At 38.6% G+C, this 25,538-nt stretch overlaps 1 protein-coding gene across 6 annotated transcripts in view; it reads left to right on the top strand.

Annotated features, from left to right (window-relative positions):
- The window catches only part of SYTL5 (synaptotagmin like 5), an 87,481-nt gene that overhangs the window by 54,262 nt on the left and 7,681 nt on the right, over window positions 1-25,538 (top strand). For 5 of the 6 annotated variants that reach the window (XM_065677189.1, XM_065677187.1, XM_065677190.1 and 2 more), the window contains 9 exons: window positions 185-320; window positions 1,127-1,252; window positions 5,814-5,970; window positions 7,534-7,663; window positions 9,338-9,444; window positions 18,198-18,263; window positions 19,212-19,390; window positions 20,214-20,316; window positions 22,465-22,626. In XM_065677189.1, coding sequence (XP_065533261.1) covers window positions 185-320; window positions 1,127-1,252; window positions 5,814-5,970; window positions 7,534-7,663; window positions 9,338-9,444; window positions 18,198-18,263; window positions 19,212-19,390; window positions 20,214-20,316; window positions 22,465-22,626 — 1,166 coding nt within the window. The remainder of the gene's footprint in view (window positions 1-184; window positions 321-1,126; window positions 1,253-5,813; window positions 5,971-7,533; window positions 7,664-9,337; window positions 9,445-18,197; window positions 18,264-19,211; window positions 19,391-20,213; window positions 20,317-22,464; window positions 22,627-25,538) is intronic. The other variant, XM_065677192.1, reaches the window with a different exon arrangement.

Below are 25,538 nucleotides of genomic sequence, written 5' to 3'. Positions count from 1 at the left end.
AAGTCTTATTTTGTTTTAGTAAAAGGAAAAACTAAAGAACCCTGAGAGTTGTTTATGGGGTTTTTTTAATGATATTTTATCCTATGGTTTTATTTAGCATTGAAAAATTATTTTTGTGCATTTTTTTCATATGTTCTGCCTTTTTTGTGCATTCACTTTTTTCTTCTTTCCCCGTCCACTGAAGATACGGTTTCTAGTAATAATGAAGAAAGAAGAATATTTAAAGATCAACCCCAAGAGAATGAAGAAAAAAGGCCAGATATATCAGTCTCCTCCACAAATGGGCATAAATCAGTCTTCAGTGGACCTAGAAAGATAGGGTAAAGTCTTCTTTGGGAAATGGATAAATTGGATAACGGCTGTATATTGTTGAATGCATTTTCTTTTGAGTTTCTTCAGCATTCTATATCTGCCTCAGACTTTCCAGGGTTAGAAACAGCTTTCATTTAAAAGCATACTTACTATAATTAGACTGCTGTTTCCTAGGAAATGCAGTGGTAATTACTCTTCAACTACAAGTGTATCAGAAAAAAAGGCAGTTTTACTTATGGATTTTCTTGTTTATACTCTGAGCTAACAGAATGTCTTTAAAGGCAGGTTTGCTCAAGAAGCAAATGCAAAATGTAGTATTCAGAGGGGCCGGTTTTTATGCATATTGGTTGGTTGTGCTCACAAGTCAAGTTTTCCTTTTGCTTCCAGCTGTGCAAATGCAACGTAACAGTCAAGCAGTGCCTCTTTCTTGTGTGTGTGCCAGTAAATAAACAGATATGTTGCTGGTCATTTTGCAGTCTCTGTGATGTGTGTGGTCCCAGTTTGGCTGTGTCCTTAGAGGAGCACTTGGTTACTCTCAGGGGACTTGGGCAGATGCACCAACTATATGATTGTAAGAGTTGTGTTTGGACATTACTTGAGCCTATTGGGTGAATGGGAAGAAAAATAAGATGAAGAAATAGAAATAGGTTTGATAACCAGGTTTGGTGCTGTATTGACTATTATATGCAGAGCTGTCTGTAGGTCAGATAGATGAAATTAACAAAATGCACCTATCACAGTATTCCAGTGAGGCTGTTGTTTCCTGGGGAAAACATTACAGCTTCTAAAATCTTTTATTCCGTCTTTTCATCAGGAAGCTAATTAGGGCAGTTACCAAAGGAGAAATTACAAATGCCAAAGATGAAGGTGAAAGGAGCACAGGCTCAGAAGCTGAAACCCAAAGTCTGCCCAGTGGCAAGTCAACGCCTTGCTCAGAGAGGTGAGCAGCAGAAATCTGGTACAGCTCACACTGAGATTTACTTAGTGGTGTGTGTCAGTCCTCTGTGTTGTATTGTGTCTTTGAATGCTTGGCATTAGTATTACCTGAGAAGCAGAGCTTGTTTAAAACAACCCGCAACAACAACAACAAAACCCAAACCCAAACATCATAAAAATTATCTCCATCCATCTTCCTTTTCTTTCCTTGTGTTCAGCTGTGATTGGTGTCAGTACATTGTTGGTTTTGCTTTCTGGCTTTTCGTTGATGAGCTGTGTACATGTTGCAGAACTGAGGCCTTTTGTTCCAAAGTTTTTCTGTGATAATGACATGGCAATTGATTATAAATTATATTTTCTTCTTCAAAGGCTCTCTTTGCCCTTCTCTTTCCATGATTATTGTCTCAGTTATCTATAACGAATTCCATTTATCATTCTTCTGGGCTTAAGAGATCTCTTATCATTGCTTCTAATAGCATTTTAAAAGGCCAGATGCAACATTCCTCTCATGTCCCACCTCCAAAACAAAGCCAAAAAATTGCTCATTTTTTTCTTGTTCAGTTGGATAGTCTATGCTGGATGTAGACCAACATTATTTGCTTGGGTGCGCACACTCAGAAATTTTACAATCTAGACTTAAAGCAATTTTCTGTTAAAAAAAAAAAAGTCTGTAAGATCCTATTCTGTGTAAGATCCATCAGAAATTTCTGACTCTAAAACGGTGCTCTTGCAACACTCCAAATACCTATACAGAAACACAGGATATCAGGTAAAATGAACATCCCAAAGTTTAATTCACATGCAGATGAACCTTCTTTTTTAAGCAAGAACTTGCTTCTCTTTGTTACCTGCAATTCAAAAGCCTGATTGCTGGATGTTTGGCGACATGCCTGAAGTTGATGGTTCTAATCCTTTTGAAACTTTATAGTTTGACTTATTTCTTTTCTTTTCAGTGGATGCTGAAGCACTTACTAGCCAAATCAGCTTTAAAATGAGTTTTCCTCCTTAATCCTTACACAGTTCACTAAGGTTTTTTTTCCTCAGAGATAATCAGGCTTTCTGTATCTTACCAGATTCATACCTGACTTTTATGACAGCAGTAGTATTTGTGCTGGTTTTCTGGATTTGTTTTGCTTTTCATGGGTGAAAGTTCAAAGTGAAAAAAACCTGGAAATGCGGTGTCTGTGCTGCAGAGCTAACACCGAATACAGCTGACACGCAGCAAGAATGACTTGGCTGGTATCAGCCCTTTTAGGTTGTTTTTTAGCCCTGAATGCATGTACAAGACAGGAATTTTCATACTTCTGCTAAGAAATATAAGCTGCTCCTCAATCCTTCCACAAACTAATATTTAGAAAGTGCCATATCAAAAGTATTCCCTAGCAACACAGCTGGGTTACTACGTACTTTGACACAGGGCACCAATTTGGCCAGGTGAGGATGAGATGGCAGGCAACTCAATACCCCTAATTTAATAAATCCAGCACCCTGGCTGTGGGCAAAAGCTAGAAATTAATGCTTTATGTGAAAGACGAGCAAGGCAATCAAACATAAAGGCTATTTTTATAGACAACTTAATTCTGTTTGTCCTTCTAAGAGTGTACACAGAGCTTATCTGAATTCTATCACCCCAAATAATCACACACAAATAAAATCACTTTGCTTCATTTATGGTTAGCTGCACAAGAACTTTCCTGCAGTCTGGCACATCAAAGCAACTAGCACAGATCTCCCACAAGCATCCTTGTCCTAATTCTGGTGAACTCTTGCAGAAAGTTACTTAATATTGCATAAACTTGGTTTAAAAGCAGCAGAACTGAGTAGTAATTATTAAAAATAACAGCAAAGCTTCCCAGGCCACCATCCATAACTATTTTCAGTTTCAAATTAAAAGAATATAACAACATCTTATGACACTGTAGCTGTCCTAGATTATCCTGCATGTTTCTGAGTTTTTTAACTGCCCTCATCTTTTTAGGTGCACTGCCAAAATTGGTAGTAGTTCACGTGGCAGCGAGGAAACCAAGAAAGAACTTTTATTCTTTCTAGAAGTTTCTGTTGAAGAGAAGACAAACTGAGCTGAGAACAGGGAGTCCCAGGCCATAAGTTCATCTCTTCAACTGGTTTATTTTTAACTCCAGAAAACCTGTTTACTGATTTTGCAGCTGAATGAACTGGGAGGCTGCATCAGGATACTTCTGGGAGAAACAGTATAGGAATTTCAGGCTTAGCTACACAGGCACACTACCTCATCGTACTGAGGTCTTGCATGCTACCTGGAAATGCTTGGCATAGTTTTATAATGGTTTTCTTTTTTCATCTACTTAAAATGCATACAAAATGTGTTGAACCTCTCTCTAAAAGCAGACTGAAATAAAGGATAAGTACAAGAGAGGTCTGTTTAACAGGTTTGATATGCAGGGGCTAAGTCTGACTGATGCCTCCTGCAGAACCCTTTGTAACATGTTTTCAAATCTTTTATCCCAGCCTTCTCTTACTTCTGAACACTCCTATTGATTTATATTAGCTTACACAGTAGGGAAAAAAAATAATCAGTAACAACGATTTTTGTAACAGGAAGTCATGACAGTCCATCAGAAGTGGAGTGGCATGCAGCAAAAGTCGGGTTTTCAACATTCTGGCTACTTTCCATACACTGTTAGGCTTGGAAATTAAGGTGTGTCCATCTAAGTCCAACAGCTTTGCTAAAACACAGATGACAGCCAAGTAACCTTGATTTTATTTTGCAGCACCAAAACTGCACCTTTGTGTAAACTAATAGGACTAGAATTCAGTCACAGCGCATTTAGTAGGCTTTGTTGATCACTGTCTCAGCAAATTATAAAGTAGCAGGGTATGTATATATGTGAAGTGCACATGCAGAAGAGTGTGTTCATTATGCTTTATCTAATGTTGTCAATATACCGCTGAAATAGGATAGTAATTGTTAAAAAGTTACCATATGCTCACTAAAATACAAAATGATGGTTGTGTAACATCTGTAGACAGCCCTGGTGTTTGGGGTTTTCCCTTGTATTCCTTGTTTTCAATAACTCCACCAACGTGGATTCAGAGCCTGTGCTTACTGCTTAATGTAGTGATTCAGGAGCTGTTGTGTTGCAGAGTGCTTTTTCTCAGTTCAACAGCAGTTCTAATGACAATTTCCATTGTGGTAGAGAAGATTTTTACTGCAGTTGCTCTAAACACGATGACAGCCTAAACCAAGCGAGGGTGAAATTCAGCTGTTGTCCAGCACACTGAAGACGCCTGCAAATCTGAAATAATTATTAAGCAAGCCACTTTTGGCTGAAAATATACTGTCAGTTCCAAAAATTTACTTCAGTAAATTTGCACTGCTATTGTCCTCTGACACTGTATTTTCCATATGAATAGGGTACAATTCCTCCATCAATTCCTATTTACGAGTTTGGGTTTATTTTGAAGCAGTAAGTAGAACTGTATGCGAAACTGTTACAGTCTGCAAGACTTTTTGACATTTCTGTGAGTTGTGAAAAAAAATTGAAAGTGTAAACTGATCTTTGTGGAGAAAGAAGAGATCGACCGAGATCTTGTATGTTTAACGCAAATTTCAAATGTAAAGAGAACTTGAATTGGAAATGTATTTCAAAATACATTTAAAAATAAATTTCACTGTCAAGTGCAGCAGCTTACCCTTCCTACACCTTCTCAATATTCACATTGAGTCAGTATTTTCTAATGGAAAATGTGCCACGGAAAACTTTCTGTTTATTGTGGTATTGGACAGCAGCTGGGTTCTGGTATACTGATCACAGATGTGGGGGTTTTTTGGTCACTTTTACTAACGTGAAATCTGGCAAAAAGATTTGTCTAGCTTTCCTAGCTTTCCAGGCTGGTTGAAACAATTGGCTTGGGTCAAGAGTCATTATTGCAATATAAATAAGACAGTGAACAAGTTGGGGTTTTTTTTAATGGAGAGGATGGAAAGCAGATAGCCAAGTATTTTAGACTTTCTGGAGACATTGCTGACATTACCATTGGCTGCAGAAAGTGGCCAGAACTGTCATGTCACCATAGTTTTACTTTAAACCAAGGAAGTGTTACACAAGTCATCACACCTACTGTTGGGGTGCGAATACATCCCAACACTGCAAAATGAACATAGACACGTAGAATGGTTTGGGTTCGAAAGGACAATAAGATCATCTAGTTCTAACACCACTGTCATGGGCAGGGATACCTCCCACAGGACCAGGTTGCTCAAGGCCCTGTCCAACCTGACCCTGAACAATGCCACGTTCATGGGTAAATGCAGCTTCTGCAGCCTGGACAAGAGCCACCCACTTGGGCTTTTTCAGTTATGGTAGAAGTGCTGAAAACTCTTGTATTACTTGTATGGATAAGGTAGTTCACTTTCCCTATGTTTTTCTTTCCAGGTGACCATTTCCTTGCAGTCACACAGTTCATCTGGGGCAATGTTATTCTAGTAAACTGTTACCATGGCTATTTTACTGCAGTGGTATGCTAAATGGGTTGTTTGGGTTTGCTTAAAACAATAGCATTTTAATACTTTCTCTCCATCACAGAGGGAGTACTCTTTCATTGAACAGCAGTGATCCAGAGGCCACTGCAGGCCATATGAAAGGGGCTGTGGGTCCCATGAACAGAGGCAATGTTTCCATACCTTCCCTTCCAAGGTCTCCGGCACTCAGCATGCGCAGCACGACTGCAGATTATAGCAGGGTAAGTACATTGATGCAGAGCTGACACCAAACAGGATGACTTGGCTGGTACCAGCCCTTTTAGCCTGGACAGAACAAGCCTTAGAGAGAAGATTTTGTTTATTCCTTAGTTCTGCTGGGACCAGTGAAGTTCTTCACTAGAACAAAGTGTGTCATGTCATATCAGTGATGGGGTTTCTGGTTTGGCAGGCATTTTTCTAAGAATTGCTGTTAATGTCCAGCATTACATAATGAGTTACAGATTCTGAACTGAGAAGCAAAAGGATGGGAGTAAGCATTTTGGCACTTCAGGGCCTTGAGTAAGTGCTGTGGATGCTAAGGATGTGACTTTAAACATGCACAGTCCAGCATGTTCCAGCTGGCTTCTAAGGAAAACTTTGCAAGCTCAGTACTTGCAGAACAAGAAACCGTACTGACTTGAGGTTCTTCTGGGTTTGGACACTGGGGCTCTGCATTGTTTATGTCATAACACAAAATGTGTGCTCTAAGCTTTATCAAAATGGAAGGTGGGATTCCTCTTACCTGTTAGGCCTCTTGGGATGTAGGTGAGCACGACTGAGCTAGCTGCCTTGGCTGTTTCATAATAAGCATCTAGCCAGAAGCAGACACTGTCTTCGTTCCCAGGCAGCCTGCCTCTTTGTCAAGCGGCTCCTTTGCTTTGCTGTGCACTGAGACATCCATCTTATTTCAGTCATCCCCCCTTAAGAAATCAGGATTAAACTAGCAAGTTATTCCAGTGGCCATGACTTAAGTATAAAAGGAAAGTGAAATTTACAGTCAGAGTAATGTTTTTACCATTAAAGTTTGGAAAAAAGTATGTAAGCATTTGATGTCAGAGCCCTATTGAATGCATAAATACTTTTTTTTCTAACTTCCAAATATGTGGTCTAATATATTGTCTTTCCTGATAAGAAGTAAGTTAGCATATACGAAGGGCAGCTTTGGGACCTGTAAATAAATTAATAGTTGTTTTATTTATATGCTTGCTAATCCACAGACTGACTTGATTTCAAGTGCATTAGATTTGGTTGAAAAAGGCCGATCCATTTAATTTGGATGGAGTTATATTGTTAGCTGTTCCTTTACAGGAAGGTAAATAGCCATAATGGTATCAAGCATATTGGTTTTATTTAGGGGTTACACTGGCATAATTTAATTAGTTTAAATACATTTCTGTTTACTCTGAATGAAATTATTATGCTGGTATAAAAAAATAATTAGTTTTTATACTTTCTTGCCTTTTTTTTATTCTTTTGATTTCCAAGCTAAGTAAACTTTAAATAGATTGAAGTATTCCATTTCCCTCCTTTCACTCCTAATGCATTGCTCTGATTCTTCAGTTGCAAACTTAGAATGTAGGCATGAAACATATCTTTGTGCAGATTTTATGCATGATCTGTGCTAAGCAAAACACATTAGATTGTAATCTAAATGCATTCAGTAGTAGACTGAATGCTATAGGAGCTTTAGAGTTCTGTGGGCTGATGGAAATGATGCTTTTAAGCTGATAGTGAATAAGCTTGCTTTTTGTATTTATGGGTTGTGCATTTTTCTTATTGGTCAGGACATTGTCTTAGACAATGGTGTGATTATTCCAGCAAGTGAAAGCGTACCTGAAGATTTAATAAAAAAGCGTGGTAGGAAAGCATCTGGAGCACCTTCCATTGCCGTTTCTAGGGTGTCTTTGTCGTCAGGCAAGTATTAAATCTTTTTGTTCTTTCTGCCAGCATATATCATCAGGGGATTATTAAATTTCAAAACCTGCTTCATATTCATTCTGAAAATTCTTCCATTTTCAAAGCAAGTTTATACCACTTAACAAGTTTTGTATTTGAAAATACAGTTAGTCTTAATTCCAGTAATTTTGGCACAAAGTATTAGGTAAGTTATATGCTCTTAGAATTGTTACAAGATTTTATTCATAATTGGACATTGTTGAATCATTCTCTATGTGGTTGACTCTGTGCAGATACTACCTGCTGTAACATTTCACACCCACTTTTCCCACAAGCATATATGTAAAACAATGAGCTGTCAGAGAACAGCTCCCTTACAGACTTCATGTCCTTTTATTTTTATATGTGATGCACTGAACATCAATTCCTCTGTAATTTACCTGATTTCATTGGAGGCTGTTAGGTAAATGAGGCTTGCCTAGGAAGGTGCTGCGAGATCCACTTTGCAACAGTGGGTGAAGATCCTTCTTTTTCTGTCTGAAATAGGAGGCAGGAAAGCCCTGAGCTCTTCTGCTCCTCCCAGGCACTCGGTCAACTTCTTATAGGGCTAACAGAGTGGGTTCAGATATATGTTTCTCTGCAAAACACAGCAGGGCTCACTTCATTTCACCTGAATTTAGCCCAAAGCAGAAACCTAGTGGTGTATCGCATAGAGCTGATCAAAGGACATAATGTTCTTCACCTTAAATTTTAGAACTTGAAAGATTCAGAGTTTATTTGAGAATGTTGTATGGTGCAACTCCAGGCAGAAAAGTTACAGACTACTACTTCTTTAGGTAGTGAAAATTCTCTTGTTTCTGCTACCTTATAAAATAAAGACTTTCCTAGTAGAAAAGAAATGGCCTCATGTTACCAAAGCAACTGAACACTGAGCAAAATCGCAGGCAGCCTTGGATTCTTCATTGTCTCCTTGTTGGGGCATCTGAAAGGAAATTAAGCTCTGGAGATCTATAGCCCAGATAGAAGATTAACAGTTAAAAACTTTCCAGGTTCCTACCTTCAGGGTTGATCTTTCACAGTATATTGAACAGTCTACAAAGAAGATTAATATGGAGAGGACTAAGGTCTTTCTCCAAGACATCTTACATGCTTTGTGCCTATCGAATGGCTAAGAGACCTATAGGACTTAAAAGAAATTTGTGCAGGTCTCGTGACTTGTTTGCTGCCCCTTCCCTTCTGCACAGGGAACACCAGTAATAGCAGAAATACTTTCTATGTCCATCCCTAGTCACTTAATTCTGAAGCGGACACTGGGGAGAGTTTGGTGGTGGTGGCGATATGGTAATCACCATGAACGCTTGGACTGTAAATCTGGCAATATTCCAGGCTGATAGGCCTACCAGAGGAAGTAAAAAACTTGATCTGTAGTATCATCCACAGGAGGCAATTACAGCAGATATATAGGGCAGGAGAAAAATTATTGGCCAGAAGGCTGAACAGCATCAGGAAAGCATGTTTTTCCATTTATCATGGTGTTGAGATGCTGTAGTTTCTGACAGATACCTAAAATGTTTTGGGGTTTTGGTTTTTTGTTTTGTTTTTTTTATTAAAAACCAGTTGGGTTTGTAGAAGGTGGAACTGAATGTTTTTGTAGAAATTATGGCAAGCGTTTTAATTGCTTTTATTTTACAGATCGTAGCCGATCTGAGATAGATTTGAGTGAATCTTTCTCTGAAGGAAATGAGGATACTCTGAGCATAAGAAGCAGATCTGTACCTAGTGCCTTAGATCAGGAACTGGTGAGTTATAAATATGCAAATGTTTATCTGGTGGAAATCCTGTTTGTTCAGACTTACGAAATCGGCACTGTGTGTGTATATATATGTATCTATTTCAGGAATATGTGATGAGTTTTTTTAAATAGCTTCATTTTCTGCGTATGTTGGCTATAGAATGATTCCATTAAACAGTCATGGTTAAAGATTGTTATTGATTTTCTGGGGTTTGAGTTCACAAGTGAAAGAAATCTAGCCTGAAAAGAAATTTTAGGCATATATTACACATGCTCTGAAGTTTTGTTAATTCATACTTTCTTTAATTTTAATGCTGAGAAATACTGTACTTTAAAGGCTGGTGTCTTTGGTTTGGATTTTTCCCTTATATGTATTTTTATCAAATGAAGCCCACCCTTTTAGTTCTGCCGCTGTTGCTTGGTGCTTTTGCCTGTTCACTGTTTTCTGTCATACATCTCCATGCCTTTTTCTATGTATTCTAGGCTGCTTTTCTTGATGTGATTCATAACTTCCTTCTTTTCTTCTGCACATAGAATCATAGAATAGTTAGGGTTGGAATGGACCTTGAGATCATTTAGTTCCAACCCCCCTGCCATGGGCAGGGACACCTCACACTAAACCATGTCACCCAAGGCTCTGTCCAACCTGGCCTTGAACACTGCCAGGGATGGAGCATTCACAGCTTCCCTGGGCAACTCATTCCAGTGCCTCACCACCCTTACAGTAAAGAACTTCTTCCTTATATCCAATCTAAACTTCCCCTGTTTAAGTTTTAACCTGTTGCCCCTTATCCTGTCACTACAGTCCCTAATGAATAGTCCATCCCCAGCATCCTTGTAGCCCCCCTTCAGGTACTGGAAGGCTGCTGTGAGGTCTCCACGCAGCCTTCTCTTCTCCAGGCTGAACAGCCCCAACTTTCTCAGCCTGTCTTCATACACGAGGTGCTCCAGTCCCCTGATCATCCTCGTGGCCCTCCTCTGGACTTGTTCCAACAGTTCTATGTCCTTTTGATGTTGAGGACACCAGAACTGCACACAGTACTCCAAGTGAGGTCTCACGAGAGCAGAGTTGCAGATGTGCACAGTTGCTGTGAAAGAATTTCCAAGCTTATTAAATACGCAGGGAGGGGAAGAAGAGTTATTGAAAAAGTGCTTAATCTAATTATACTCTTTTCTGAAGTTCCAGGAATTGTGCTTATAACTTTTGAAAACCCATAGTCCTCTGCGTTATGGTTTATGCACTTTGTCTATTGTCATAGTTCTTCCCTGCCATCTGCTCTTTTCAGAAGAGCATTAGCCATGGGAGATGTCTCCCCTTCTTGTAGCCTCTGATACTTGTGGCTTGGTGGAAAACAACAATTTGGGATTCCCATCTGTTTCTTGGATTGTAAGTGCTCAGAGAATTTGCCTGCAGCATTGCCTTGGTTGGGTTAATCTTTAAGGAAATAAAAAAGGCCATTCCTGTGTGTTAGATTTCTGTGGAAGAAAAACTTCAAAAGTAAGTGGTTTATTTTTTAATTGCAACAAAGAAAAAGGATGTGTCCTTCGTTAAAAAGCTGGAAAATACTGCAGAAGAAAAGCATGAAATAAGAAAATAAAAACTTTAAGTAACTTTTCATCAGTTTTTTGCTCTAGTTGTAAATGGTGGGTTAGTTACAACTTAAGGATTTCCGAGACAGGTAACAGAGAACGCTAAATCCAGAGAGGTTTTTTGTTCTTTGATTTTTGTCTTCCTCTTATTCTTAGGGATTTTTTTTTTTTTCCTTTTTCTTTCTTGCTGTCTCTGAATGAATTTTCGGCTTGCATCTCAGCAGTTTTGTTGCTTCTTTGCTAAGGTACATCTCTCTTGTGGTATAACCTTGATTTAGTTGCTCCAGGGTCTGTGAGAGTGCTAATTCCCCTTTAAATTTAATTCATAATGGGGTTCATAGATCTCTTATAATAATAAATATATATCATATTCTCACTTGCTGTGTCTTAGGAAATAAATTGATTGCATTCATCAGCTTGAGTGTTACCATAATTTTAGGGTGGTTTGACTTACAGGAGTCCTTCAGAGTCTTGCCCTGTATTCGTTATGGATACAGGGTTTTGAGATAAAAGTTGCATTCCTGCTGGAGTTCAGTTTATTTGGTGCTCAACGTAAGAGGCAAAAAAAAATAATAAATTATATATATATATATATATACACATATATATAATATAATCCCCACAGGAGACTATAAGATTAATGTCCTACTAGTGCTAATTTTAATAAGCTAATAACACTAACCAATTATGTAGTTGCAGTTCTGTAACACCTCCTAAGAAACATAATCACTGTAGTGCAAAATGGATCAAGAGCATTGGTTAAACATTAACCATTCTTTTAGTTTCAGACTTGCAGACTACTTGCAGACAAAAATTGGTAGTCATCTAGCTGACATCAGGAATCTTAATATTTGAGTGTCATGACCTGAAACACCCCAGCCCGAAGATGTTTATTTTTTGCCTTGTATTTAATTATTCAGCAGTAAAAATGTAGCAAGTCCACAAGAATGTACACAGCAGTGCAAAGGAAGGAGTTTTGCATGTGTTACAACAGGAAGCAGCAATTCTGGTACGGGTGAGAAAGAAAGGGGTGTATTCGTGTGCCAAGTTTTAAACTTGAGTACAAAACTTGAATTCTGAAGTCAGTGAGGAAAGAAGGATGGGTTGGGGTGTTTTGTTTTTGCTTTAGGGGTCTTGGGGGTGTTACTTTTTGGGGTTCAGCTGTCTCCCTGAAATAGTTTGCTCTGTTGTGCCTGGGTCTCCATGGACTTTTTCTGTAGAGTATAAAATAGATGTGACTTCTTTTTTCTTTGGGGTAGTAACAGTGCCCTGAATAGATAAAACAGAAGAAGAGATCAGAAGAGAAAGCTCATTGTAAGGACATGAAGCTAAGAGGAATATTTGCTGTAGTATGTAAATTTTGTTACCAAATAGCAAGTGGCTTGTCCTGATTTCCCTCTGCTCGATATTAAATATGCAGTTACGGTAGGAAAGTAGTAATAGAAAATTTTGCATCACTTTCATATGCTTTTATTTCAGTTCAGTCACTGGAGCAAAGGAGAAGAGATGCAACAGCTAGTTGTATATTTGCTAATGAAAAATGCTCTGCAGATCTTGGCGTAACTGTGACAGTTCAGCTCTCCAGCAGCATTTCCTCTCTGCTCTGTTTTTCCTGATTAGCGTAGAACTCTCCTGAGTTTGAATACAATACTTTGCTGTTTAGATTAAGAGAATGAGAGCCACAAAGCAACAGAGTGAGGTGGCTTACCACATGAGATTTATAAGGTTTTAAAGCAGACATAAGGCAGTTGAACATTTGACTTCCACTACAACTAGAAGCAGAGTCTTCCAAAATGCATTCCATAAGGCTAAAGGAAATGCTTGAAGCTTCCAAGCTACGCTTAATAGGATGATAATTGTCTGTTGGGGTCTTATCCTGTAACTTTTACTTCAGGTGAACAGTCCTATTAGGACCATCAACTAGATTTTAATTCACTTTTTAAATTTTACTCTATTGATGTGTTCAAATATTTTTTTCTGTATATGAACTAAAGATGTTACAGTTCTGTCTTGTTTATTAAAACTCAAGCATACATATGAAGCTGTGCAATTATTGATTTCCTCACATCTTTTTTTAGTTATTCAAGTAACACAGGGATTTAGTTATTTTTAAAATAGGCACATCAACTGGATTTTTGTTCACACCTTAAATATATTCAGTGTGTATGATGGCCAAGCAAGCTTTTTCCCATGTCGTTTGACAATAACGCAGGGCTTTCAGCACTGCCTGTTAGAAAGTGGGTCTGTGTTAACGATAGTGTTCATGAAACCAAAGACAGTGTGAAATGGTGCAAACGTAATGCAAATTGTGTCCCATAGAAACATATAACCTGGACTGTAACCAAGAAATTAATCATCTAGTGGCATCTGGCCACAGATGTCTTTAGGTAAACCAGTTTCAATGATCTTTGGGCCCCCGGTACTGGACCTTAATTCACTCATTTATTTTGTTCAGATTTGAAAAATTCTCACAGTTTCCCTCTAAGATTTCCAAACCTGAATTCCTGAATGCAAATAGTAGTAAGTAGAATAAGGTATTTCACATGGGATTGTTAGTAGGTATGGAAGTGGGTTTTGTTTATGTGCAGAATTGCTGGCTATGCAAAGATGTGCATCTCCAGAATAAGATATGAAATATGTATTTCAAGTTTTTCAGTTCTCAAGCAATTGAACCCTAAAACCAGAACAGCAACTTTTCCCCTTATGCTGTGTGGATATGCAAAGATGTGAAAAATGTAATATGAAATTCCTCTAGCGATTAGAATTTTGAATGCATTCTGCACTGTCTTCCAAAAGTGGAAAATATATGAAACAAAACTGAGTGGCAGAGGCTGAACATGATGACTAAAATGCCTGTTTGTCATTTAGCATTATCTGGATGAGACAGAAGAAGATATTGGTGACGTAGTGGCTTCTAGTTATTCAAGGAAACACGGGCATTTGACAAGTGGATTATCAACAGTAAGATCTTGGGTAAACAACATATGCTTTTTCTTCCACAAATGACCACTGTTCCTCCAAAAAGGAGTTTTAACTTCATGTTACTTTGCAGCACATCATCTTTCATCCTGCACTTGAGAAACATCCTTTAGCATGTAGATAGTTTTTCTATTGCATTTTTAATGCTGTTCTGTGCAGCACATCAAAGAGGAAGCAACTTTGCATACTCATCAGCAAATTTCCTCACATGCTTAATTTACTACCAAGCTGACATTTTTGGAAAAGGCAAAACATAGGTGTTTGCAGTATGTGACTGCTCAGCTTTGCAGAGGAGCACTTATTCTACTTGAAATGAACAATGCTGTGGTGGGATCTTCCATCTCAAAGCACCTTCTGGTTGTTTAGGTTCTTGGGACACAAATACTTGTCTGTGTGTCTGCACACATCACTTCTGTGGCATCATTGTCCATCCCTCAGCCCAGCTTCTTCTATTCTTCATTACACGATTACTATGCCACCCACATCTGAAAAGTATTTTTCTTTAGAGTGTGGAAGGAGGTACTTGGGGATTTTGGTTGGTGATGACTTTTCTACCTTCTGCAATAGTTGCAGTACTTTTCTGATACATCCTTTTGTTTCTTGTCAGTATCCACAGGCTATATACTGTAAATCAGATGCCCAAGTCTTGCAATTGTCTAACTGTTGCGACTTTATGTTAGCTTTAAAAGGATGGGTACATTTTCAGGTTGCTTGAGATGCAGCAAAATGGATATAACAAGCCTTATGCAGTTGATTATGTAGTCTGTTTTTCATTGAGAAAGAAATCAGATTATAAAAGTAGCCTTTAACATGTCTAGTTTATGACTGTGTACAGCATTTTTGGTATCTCACACTTAGGATGTAGGCAACTGATAGCATCTTCAGGAATGTCATGGAGCCCTTTCTGGCCAGTCTTCTGCAAGACTTGTGTCTAAGAATAGCTCTGGTCAGCATACAGAGCGTCAGAAAAACTCCAGATAGAAGATGAGAGGGTTGAAGAGGATGAAGAGAGGTGAGGAGTCTGTATGCTAAAAAGGAAGAGAGAAGTTGGTCCATGACAATAACCAATGAGCTGCCTTTTCTAGACTGCGTCCCCGCTAGTCCCCATGCAAGCAGGGCCCAGGGAATGCCTACTTAAGTTCTTGATCCCAAAGAAATGGATTTGGCCAAACCCAAGCTTGGCTTACTTGGAGAGGAAAAAGGGTTGAGAAAATTGCTGACACAGTGCATTTTGGTAACTTAGATCTGGCCAGACCCTTTTCCCTTCTGGAACATGCAGTTCACAGAAACAGACACAACAGACACTTGTGTCAGTTAACACCAAATCAGACTTGAGCAAATGTAGCCTCTTGGCACTGGTCTGATTAGACCCATTTACCTGAGGTTGACTATGACTCTCTCATATGACACTGCCTCCAATGCTTGCTGGTCCCATGGATTTTATAGGCAGAATTATTTTTATTTCCTCTGAATATTGGTATGAGGGTTGCAGGTGCTTAAGTGTTTTCTCCATTCAGGCCATGAATTGAGGAACTGCATTCCCTCTATGTGCTGTAGGCAGCATTCTGTTTGTGCATTGGGTCTTGTCCTTTGCTGTAGATTTCCCTTTGACCTTTTTCTTAAGCAGAGCACAGCTTTTCCAGTTCTGTAGGTTTGAAATAATCTCACATCTCAGTGCACTCATTTCTCTGTGCTCACCATGACATGATTTTCAATGTCACTGCATGCTGCATTAGTGACAAAGTTGCGAATGGCAAAGCTGCTTCTCCCTGCAAAATCCAGTGAATTTTACAGGTTCTTTTTGTATTCCCCTTTAGTGTGTGTTACTAGTTACTAGTGATCCCCTCTCTCTTAGTTTTGCTTTTAGCCTACTTGTTGTAAGCCTTTGAGCCTTATGCACTGTATGGATTTATTTCACATACTCAACTGTCAAATTACTGTGTAGTATTAAGTCACACTGAAACAGTGTTATTAATTAATAGTAGATTCTAACTGCATGGAGGTTTTGGATTTTTGGGAGGTTTGGGTTTGTTTTTCTTTTTTTGAATATGAGAATTTCGACTATAGTATGAGTACTCATGGGCATTTGAGATGAAGGAAGAAAGGTCTCAAAGGGTGAAGACATTTGAAATCTGCCTGTAACACGAGGGAGCTGAAATGGAAATTACATTGAACACGAACTGTATCTCAGTATTAGGGTATTTTACTTTGTGTTTTCCAAAGCTAGTATATGAACGGTGTATTTAGATCTCCCTGCATCCTTCACTGATTCCTCTCCTACACATATTAATGTGGTGTTGTCAAGACCCATCCTATCAGTAATACTGAATTGTTCCAGTGCCTTACTGCAGCAGTAAGATATGATGCAAAACAAATATAAGTCTTAGTGAGGTACTAAAATAAGGCTCCACATCATCCATATTTGGTGGTTGTTTACTACCTATGAAACTGGAAAACTAATAGGTTTCATAAGAACATTCCATTCAGCATATATAATGTCCAGTGTAAATGCCACAGAAGAGAATCTGTGGTGGAAAAGGTGAAGTGTATAAAATACTTCTACTAAATTTGTGTAATTTTGTTTGTGGTTTGAAAGCAATTCAGAAATTGTGTTTGCACAAATTTTAGGGTCAGAGGTCATCTATTTGTTTAGGACTTTCTGGGTTTTGGTTGTTTGTTTTTGTTCTCCCAATCACTTATCCCTCATTGCCTGCTTACCTAAAGATCAAGAAGAAGAGTATTTGGGTTTAGTAGAGAAAACCTCATTTACCTTCTCGTGTTGGCATAACTTTGTTTTTCTGAAGGGGGCACACAAATTTTTGCTTTTCTGTTGCAGGGATAGTTTAGGCATGTTGGAGCACGTACAGGGACTGTTAAGTTCACCAACAATTTCCAAGTATACCCATTTTCAGGTATGCTAGAGACAGAAATGCATAAATGGTAAAGGCAGGAATTCAGCTCAAAGTTTGAGGAATAGGAGGAAATATGACACATTTGTTGGTGTGTGTTGCTAATTCTCCAGTAATTTTAACCAGTCCTGCTCATGGAATTTCAGCCAATTATACCAAGGATTTTCCTTTTTTTTTTTTTCTTTTTTTAAAAGTTTTTTTCTTTTTATTTATTTATTTATTTATTTTTAAAAGTAAGGATGAAGGAGGACAGCAGAAATACAAAAAAACCCCAAAACCAAAACAAAACAGCAAAAAAACCCACCAAAAAAAAAAAAAAAAACCAGAAAAAAACCCCAACAAACAAACAAAAATGACCCACACAAAAAAAAAGGCAAAAAACCTCAAAGCCTGAACAAGACCAAAACTCACAAACCGCAAAATGTTTTTTTCCTGTTTTTTATTCCTACATGGTGTATAAAATTGACTTTTTGGGTAATGACTGCTTGTTCTGTTTTTCATGTCTGTGTCGTATTGACACAGGCCTGCTTATCCCTCCAGCTTTCCGTGGCGCAGGGCCCTTAGGCAAAGTCCTGGGAGAACGGAGTTTTGCCACAGACCAATTCTTTATGTGTGGCTCTTCCCCTTGACTGTGGTCTCCCTTCCTCTCAGCAGCTGATAAAGAAGAAGGACTATCAAGATGCAGTTTCCCTTGAGGTCACCAGTGACATTTCCGGATACTGCCCTAGCAAGCAAAGGGGAAAAAATGATTCCCCCACTATTCTTTTACTGTGTTTTTTTCCCCGAAGAGTGACTTGTTTCAACATTTGTGTGCATTTTTCATTTGTTGTTACAAACTCCACGGGGAAACTGCAATTTCTCACAAGGGCACCAATCCGGCAAAAATATGAATGCTTAGCTTTTGACTAGCTTAAGAGAGGGCTGACTTCATGCAGGCATAAATGAGGACAAATCCAAATGCAGTCCAGTACAAATCCAAATCTGTAAGGTTGGTGTTCTAAAATATAACTTGTTTTGATACAGCAGATGATTAATTTCTATTTAATTAGCATGTGCTTTAAATTTCTATTAAAGCCATGTGTCCTTTGATACTTGAAGTATAGGGAAAGCACTTAGTACTTCTCTGATATGGTGACACTTTCTCCTTTCTCGCTGCGGCTTTGCAATACAAACTTCTTTTACCTGTCTGTATAGGTAAAGATTTATTACTGTACTTACTCTTTCTTATCGCAGCTATCTAATGCTTTTTTTCTCTTGCTCTTTTGTACTGCCTTCATTAAAGAACTCCCCAGAAGGCTCTGACAGAAAATGGACATATTTAAATGTTCCTGAAACAGACGGTGATACTGTGAGTTCTCCTGAGTCCTCTGCTTAGCTTACTCTTAAGGTTTCTCTCTCTTTTTTTCCCCTTTTTTTCCCCTCTTTTTTTTTCTTTTTGTTTTTTGAAGACTACACCTGTGTGTCTTGCAAGGCTCCTGTGTCTCAGGATTTAGGTAGTTACAGAAATTTTTGAGCAATTTTGTTCAGTGACTCAAAAGAAAACGTGCACCAGATTTCTCAAATGCCTTTTGGCAGTGTGAGTATTGCTCTGGTTTAAAAATACTTAGGTCTTTATTAATGGTAATCTTCTGGTAAAGGACATCTCGTAGCAATACTCTGCATGGTGTGAGTGAAAAAAGAGATTGAGGGGTGCTAATTACTTTGCAGTGGAAAAAATTTGTGGCATTATTGCCGAACATTTTGGCTTTAGGGCAGTTGCAGAAATGCTGCCTGTTGAATTTTGCTCATTCTTGTAGAATTGCTAATGAGAAGTAGGTGTTGCTTTAGACAGATGTGGTTTTAGACTGTCTCCATATATGGGAAGCTTCCTTAGAACTTTTTCTAGTGGTTCTGTCAGCAGATGTCTGATGAGACTCAGTAAAAATTAGGTGAACAGCTGAGCCAAACAGGTGATTTTTTTTTTTCTGCTTGGAACTCATGTGAATTTACAATTCATGTAGCTTGTCTGCTCTTCAGTTCATGCATGAATTACGCTGTAGTACTTTAGATTTAGTCATGTTTATAAATAGGTTTGAGTCCTGCATGGAAAAACATCAACTGTCTAGACACTTATTAATTCTAGTTCTTATTCCCTTTTACATCAAATGATGAAATTTCTGTTCTATGGTATATCTGTTTTCACAGCAAGTCCTAACAAGTGTGATAATATTGCAAGGCTGTTGCTATATGAATAAAAGCAGGTTCTTGAAAGAGTAATTTGTTTTAGCCTCTAAGTCCTTTTTCTGTCCCCTTCCAGACTAGCATTAACAGCATGCTGAGTGTGTATAGTGAAACTGGTGACTATGGCAACGTGAAGGTCAGTGGTGAAATCCTTCTCAACATCAATTACAGCTACAAAACAGGTGCCCTCAACATCCTGGTGAAAAGTTGCAGAAACCTGGCCATTGCAGATGAGAAGAAGCAGAGGACTGATCCGTAAGCACAGGGAAAAGTTTCCTTAAGCTCTGCTAGGACTGCTGCACACACTGTAGTCTGGTGTTGTGATATGAGCCTGTGAATTCATAGGATCCAGTTGCTACAAGCAGCATTCTGATGATGGATGGTTTGGGATTTCCTGTGGGAAATGCATTTTTAGTATGTTTCTTAAGGGAACATATGCCTATCCCGGGGAAACAATAAAATTACTTATATTAACCTGTTTGATAGTAAAAGGGCAAAAAATATGAAGGATTAGGGAGGCTGAACTGATTTCTTCTAGAATAAAAAATAATGTATATGAGAGGAATGATGTTTCGGAGGGAGGGAGGGATAGAGACAGTTTTGGTTTCATGCACCCATAGATTCACTTTGCAAGGACCATTTTCTGAGCTTTTCATTGTAGTTCTCAGTATGATATGTGCATTTTCTCCTCAGAAAGTAATAACTAGTGTCTCTAATCCTGTAGTAAGCAAGGTGTAAAATTTTTCTTTCTCTTTTATTTTCAGTGTTGTCATACATAACCAGTCTGTAATCATATACTACAACATGGAAAGTGTTCGGAAAGCTTTCTGCATTTCTGAGAATGAGTAAATTAATTTAGCTCTGTCTTCTGTTATTCTGATCCTATCTGACTAACATTGCTATGTTTTTAGATAAAGACCATATCTTTCCATGTTTCATACATTCTCTGTTACATGGGTACGTTGTTTAGACTGCAAGAATTAATTTCCTTGTACGTGTTGCTGATGCAGCAGTGTCGGGTCTTTGCTCAAACTGGTCATTTTGATTCCTTGCTAATAATTTCCTGCTTCATCTGCAGATACATCAAAGCGTACCTTTTGCCTGATAAGTCCCGCCAAAGCAAACGCAAGACCAAAATTAAAAGTAACAGCACCAATCCAGAATTTAATGAAACGCTGAAGGTGAGAACAGGGTCTTCTCTCAAGCTGTGATGAATGTTCCACTTGTGCTTACAGGCATTTCCTATATGCGTTCCAGTACAAGGATTAGAGTTTGGGAGAGAGACCTCAAAAGGAAAGGTATTTAAGCAAACACATCAAGTAATCCTGCGAGTTGTAATCCCTGGCTTTCAGCACTGAGGAAGTGTTTTTGTTGATTCTCCCCTTTACAGGTGAAACTTCTATTAGTTTCCATATATCTTTTTCTAAACTGCTGATGTTCCCATGGCACCTGAGAGCAGAGCTGCTAAAAGCACTTGAAAGATTTTGTGCACCCTAAGTTAGCAACTGATGCTGAAGTAAAAGTAGCTTAAAACTTCCCATTGAACTGGTTTTGAAGAGACAACAAACTCAGTAAGATCTGAATTCCTCTGGAGGCTTGAATTAATTTTCAAAGCAGAATTGATTTTAGTAAGAAAATGCCAACAATGGCTTCACTACCTGCCTTCCTAAAAAGCTGTGGTGAAGTTCATTTTCTGTTGCAAAAGGCAATGACAGATACTTCCTTGAGAACTGGTGGCACACAACGCCCCAGGCTCTTTCCTTCCTTGCCTTTTACCCATGTCCTCTACAGAGGGAGAACTATTTTGAGCTCTTCACAAGTTGTTCATTCACCTCCTTGGCTCTGTGGTGCAGGTGGGAATGGCAGTTTCTGCTCAGGTCACTGCCTGTCTGGCACCTGAAGCAGAAGGCTCCTGGTGATTCCCCTTTCCTGTCAATAGATGAGAGTTCTCTCAGCTGGCAGTCATGAGGCCAGAAACTCTTTCTGGTTTCTCCTGATCCCTGTCCATCCCGTCCCCATCCGACCCCATCCCCGCCCCCATGCCCCAATTTCAGTGGTGTTTTAAATAAGTTTCTTAGATGTTCCCTGGCCAGTATACTTGGCTTAACCTGGCTACAAACCATTTTGCAGGCACACACGCTTGGTCTGGCCAGACTGCGTGCCAAGGGAGAGTGTCTCGTACAGCCTCATTTTTAAATGGTTTATAGTGAAGTTCAGACTTGCCTGAACTGGGTAAAAAAACTGCTAGATTCTGTTCATCAACAAAGATAGCACTGATCATGTTTGCTGGTAGGAACTCAGCGAGGATAGGACCTAGCAGCTTGCTAAAAATGTGAATTGCAACAAAGAGGGCTTACTTGCATCGTGGGTAGGTAAGCAAGGGCTATGTCTGTACGTCCCAGCTGTAACTACTGTTAAAATAGAACTGAAATAATTAAATCCGTCTGTATCTTCCCTCTTTGACTTGTATTCCGTTATTGCTGAATATGACATCTCTTAGAGTGAACTGTTGGCATTTAGTTTAAGCATTGTAGGCATATCTATACGTGGATTGCCAACTGACTTGACTGTTTCAGCTTTTGAAGAATGTGTCTGTGTCCATACATTGTTCCTAATGCAGAAAGAAGACATCTGGGTCTCTTCAGCTAACACCAGGAGAAGAGCGAATTTCAGGGAGTTAATATGCCTTTTGCTAAAAGCAGATTATACAGAGCTAGAATTCCAGATGTTTATAATTTTCTGTGTATTTGCTACAATATAATGTTTTTTTAGAGGAGTTTTTTAATGGCTTTCAAAACCAACAATGGTTACAAAGACTGATATGCTTGGTGTATGCAGTTTTAGTTGGTTTTGGAACAATTTCTGATCTTGCAAAGATACAGTTGAAAAGGAGAGGATGCCATTTCTAGAAAGTTGTGTACAGCAAGCTGTCTTTGTAGAGATGAAAGAATCAGTGGGGTTTCTTATAAACTAAACTTTGATATTGATCTGCTGTTTTTACATAACTCATCAGGAATTAACAGCATCATAGTTATAAGCATCATCATTTACTTTATAGTAATAAATACTCAGTAAATAATACAGAAAAAAACCACAGTCATGATAGTAACATTAATGACCATAGGATGCCTACTGCAAAGAAAAGAGATTTAACATTTACATTATGAGCTTTCTGGCTCCATCGATTTTGCTTGCAAAGAAAACAAATCTCTCTTTCATGCTTCATTTGTTAGCTGCTGTCGGCTTCATGAAATTGAGCTAGAGTTGTAAAAGGCTCCATGGAAACTATTATTTCTGCTAATTCTGAGAGTTTCTTTTTCTCTTGGTAGTATGTCATCAGTCACACACAGCTAGAAACCAGGACCCTGCAGCTTTCTGTCTGGCACTATGACAGATTTGGACGAAACAGCTTCCTTGGGGAGGTGGAAATTCCATTTGATTCCTGGAACTTTGAAAATCAGGGCGATGAGTGGTTTGTGCTCCAGCCCAAGGTAAGGGTTTCCAGCGGCCGGTGAAAATGTTGCAAAGCAAATTTAGCAAGTCTTCGTTAGTTTTCCTTTGGAATGCGTTTATAAAATCGGGCATTATGAGTGTCTAATATGGCAATAAAAATATTATCTTTGTTCTTTATTCAACTAAAACATACTGGTTTTAAAGTCTGCATAAAATCTTCACACGATTGGCTACTTAAAAGGTGGGGTTTTTTTTGTTTCATAACTAAACTATAAGTTCTTCTTCTAACAAACCACAGCAGATAAATGACCTAATAAAGAAATTAACTTTTTAAAATAGCATATAAATCAGAGGACTTTTCTACCACTCCTCCCTATCTAACCCTTAACAGTTTATTAAGGAAACAGATCTTCCTTTGTTTCTGCTCAGACTGCTTTACACCTTTCAGCTGTGACAAAAAAGACTTCCCTATCTCTTATTCATCTTAACTAGGAAAGGTACAAAATAAAGCTTAGCAGCAGGCAAATCAATAGGATGACTTCTGTGTCTAGGGCACTCCCTGCTTTGGCAAAGGTGTGGTCTCCTCTTTGACAACTTACACACCTTGGACTTTAAAAATGGCAAAGATAATTCCCAATTTCCTAGATCAGCTTTGTTAGTAAGGGTTTCCACCAGCTCTTCCGTTGTGGTCCAGAAAAGGTGGGACCAGGAAGAGAAAGTGAATAATGATGGCAAACACATTTCAGTCAGCACTGTGTCCAGGCCAGGATACCATGCTCCTCACAAGCTCACTTCATGCAAGGTACTTTTTGTTGGATCTGCTCTTGAACTACAAAATGTCTACTACAACGCTGGCATAGCTCTGGCTGGTATCAGATGTTGCTCTTATTTAGTACCCACCCACAACAATAAGATACACATCTAGTATTCATTTTGCTTGCAGTAAATATGCAATGTTGGTCTGAAATTGAGCTTCTTATCGTGTAGTAATCTCTATAATTTTATTTCAATCTCTGGGGATTTTTGTGTGTATGGGTGGTTTCTTTTAATCCTGACAGAGGAAAAAAAAAAAAAGGCTGCCATGAAGGTTTCCTGCTCAGGAAAGAAACGAGGTGCTAAACATTTCAGTCATTCCAGCTGGAAGGTGTTGTCTGGTTACTTCCAAAAAGGATTTTAAAATTAGTTCTTTCTTTACTGAAGAAAGCAAACACAGAATTGGCCTTGACTGTCCCCTAAGTTAGAAATAATGTTTCTAAACTTAAAACACTGCTAAGATTTTTGATCAGCAAAGATAATATTTTTAAAAAATATAAATTATTGTGTTTTGAATTAAAAAAAAAAAAAAAACAAACCGCAGGTTAATACACATGCACATTACATGGTGTTCTCCCGTATGAACTGCCTGATGGAGACAGGAATGCCAGTCAAACATTTCCCATGTTATATTACAGGACTTTATTTGTTCTGTCATGAATCATTTAGCTGCTTTAGTGAAAAGGTTGGAGATATTAAGACCTTTTTTTTCTATGAGCATTGGATGTCTGTTTTGAAGAGACGTGTGGTTAAATTGGAAAAAGAAGAGAAAATAGGTCTGTGCTTAAAGAGGGGGGAGAGCCATGTGTGTTTGGGGGGAGAGGATGACAAATTGTTACTGATGCAAAAAACTTACACCATCGCTTGTCCACAAGTAGAACAGAAAAAAATAATCCTTGCTGTCTTTATGGGAGATCTGATCCTAAACTTGCTCAGTTTAGACCATAAATGATCCGCCTGACTGGCAAGATTTAAGTATTGTGGAAATTATTCCACAGCCATGTACTACAGGTTTTCTTTTGTCCTCTCTTGTAGCAACTGGCATCAGACGCTGGTGGGAAGAGGCAGTTTTTCTCAGTTGGCACAGGAATTCCTGTTGCTGTAAAAGTGCTTCAAAGTCACAAAAGAGCAGTGTTATTATTACTAAAATTGCTTTGTTCCCTGTCTCGTGTTTGTGTCCAGGCTTAGCCACACTAAACATGTGTAGTGCCTTAGACTGGAATCTATGGTATGAAGGCAGTGCCAACTCTACGTATGTACCATATGTATTTCTGGTGCAGGCATATTTTTTCTGTTTTCTCTTAATAATAGAATTTAACCCTTCCTGAGGAGTCAGGAAACAAGCTGAATGCATCTTGGAGACAGATCAGACATGTCTATAAGCATACTTTAAAGGCTTGTATGGTGCCTTGGCATGTATCCCAAGGGTCCTCTGCCTCAATACATGTGCTTTGTCCCTGTTAAGATATCAAGAAGATTTGTTTATTTATACCCAAACCTAAGCACTGAAGCATGTACAGAAATGTAAACAACGGAGTAGTCCCATGTCCATTAGCGGGCATCACTGAGCAAGGTTAGGGTATGCTGGAGTTCTTCATGGACCAGATCGCTAACGCAAATGTGCAAGACTCCTATTTTTCACTGCAACTGATTTTTGTAGAAGTGAGTTTGAACTGGAATAACATGTTCTCTCTGTGCTGCATCTGTTTATAAAATGTAGTTTCCCACTTACAATGGGAATTGAAATTCAGCATATGTCAGTGAAGGCCTAATGTTTTTATAACAAAGATGCCTTGAAGAGCACTGAATGCATTCTTTCTGGGCAAATTTCAAATACTTACAAAACAAAAAGATGCAGAGATAGCAGTTGTGTAGAAAAGGACACTGAGAATAAGTTTTCAGAAAGTTCTCTTTCAGAGCTGAACTGTTTCCTTCCCTCGCCTTCATTCCCCATACCTCTATTCCAACAGTGACTCAGGAGTGACTCATCTAAAATACAAGAAACAGATTACAGTTTACAGTTTTGATTGAGGAAGATAAGAGCTGAATGTCACCTTAAATTAGCTACAGCTTATATGTCCGGACATAAGCTTTAGGGTTTTTTTCTGTTTGTTTGCTTCACTTATTCACTCATGCT

This window comes from Lathamus discolor, chromosome 4 (assembly GCF_037157495.1).
Source record: "Lathamus discolor isolate bLatDis1 chromosome 4, bLatDis1.hap1, whole genome shotgun sequence".
NCBI classification, from domain to species: Eukaryota; Metazoa; Chordata; class Aves; order Psittaciformes; family Psittacidae; genus Lathamus; species Lathamus discolor.
The sequence above is the reverse complement of the archived record's forward strand: the minus strand, read 5'-3'. Positions and strand labels throughout refer to the sequence as shown.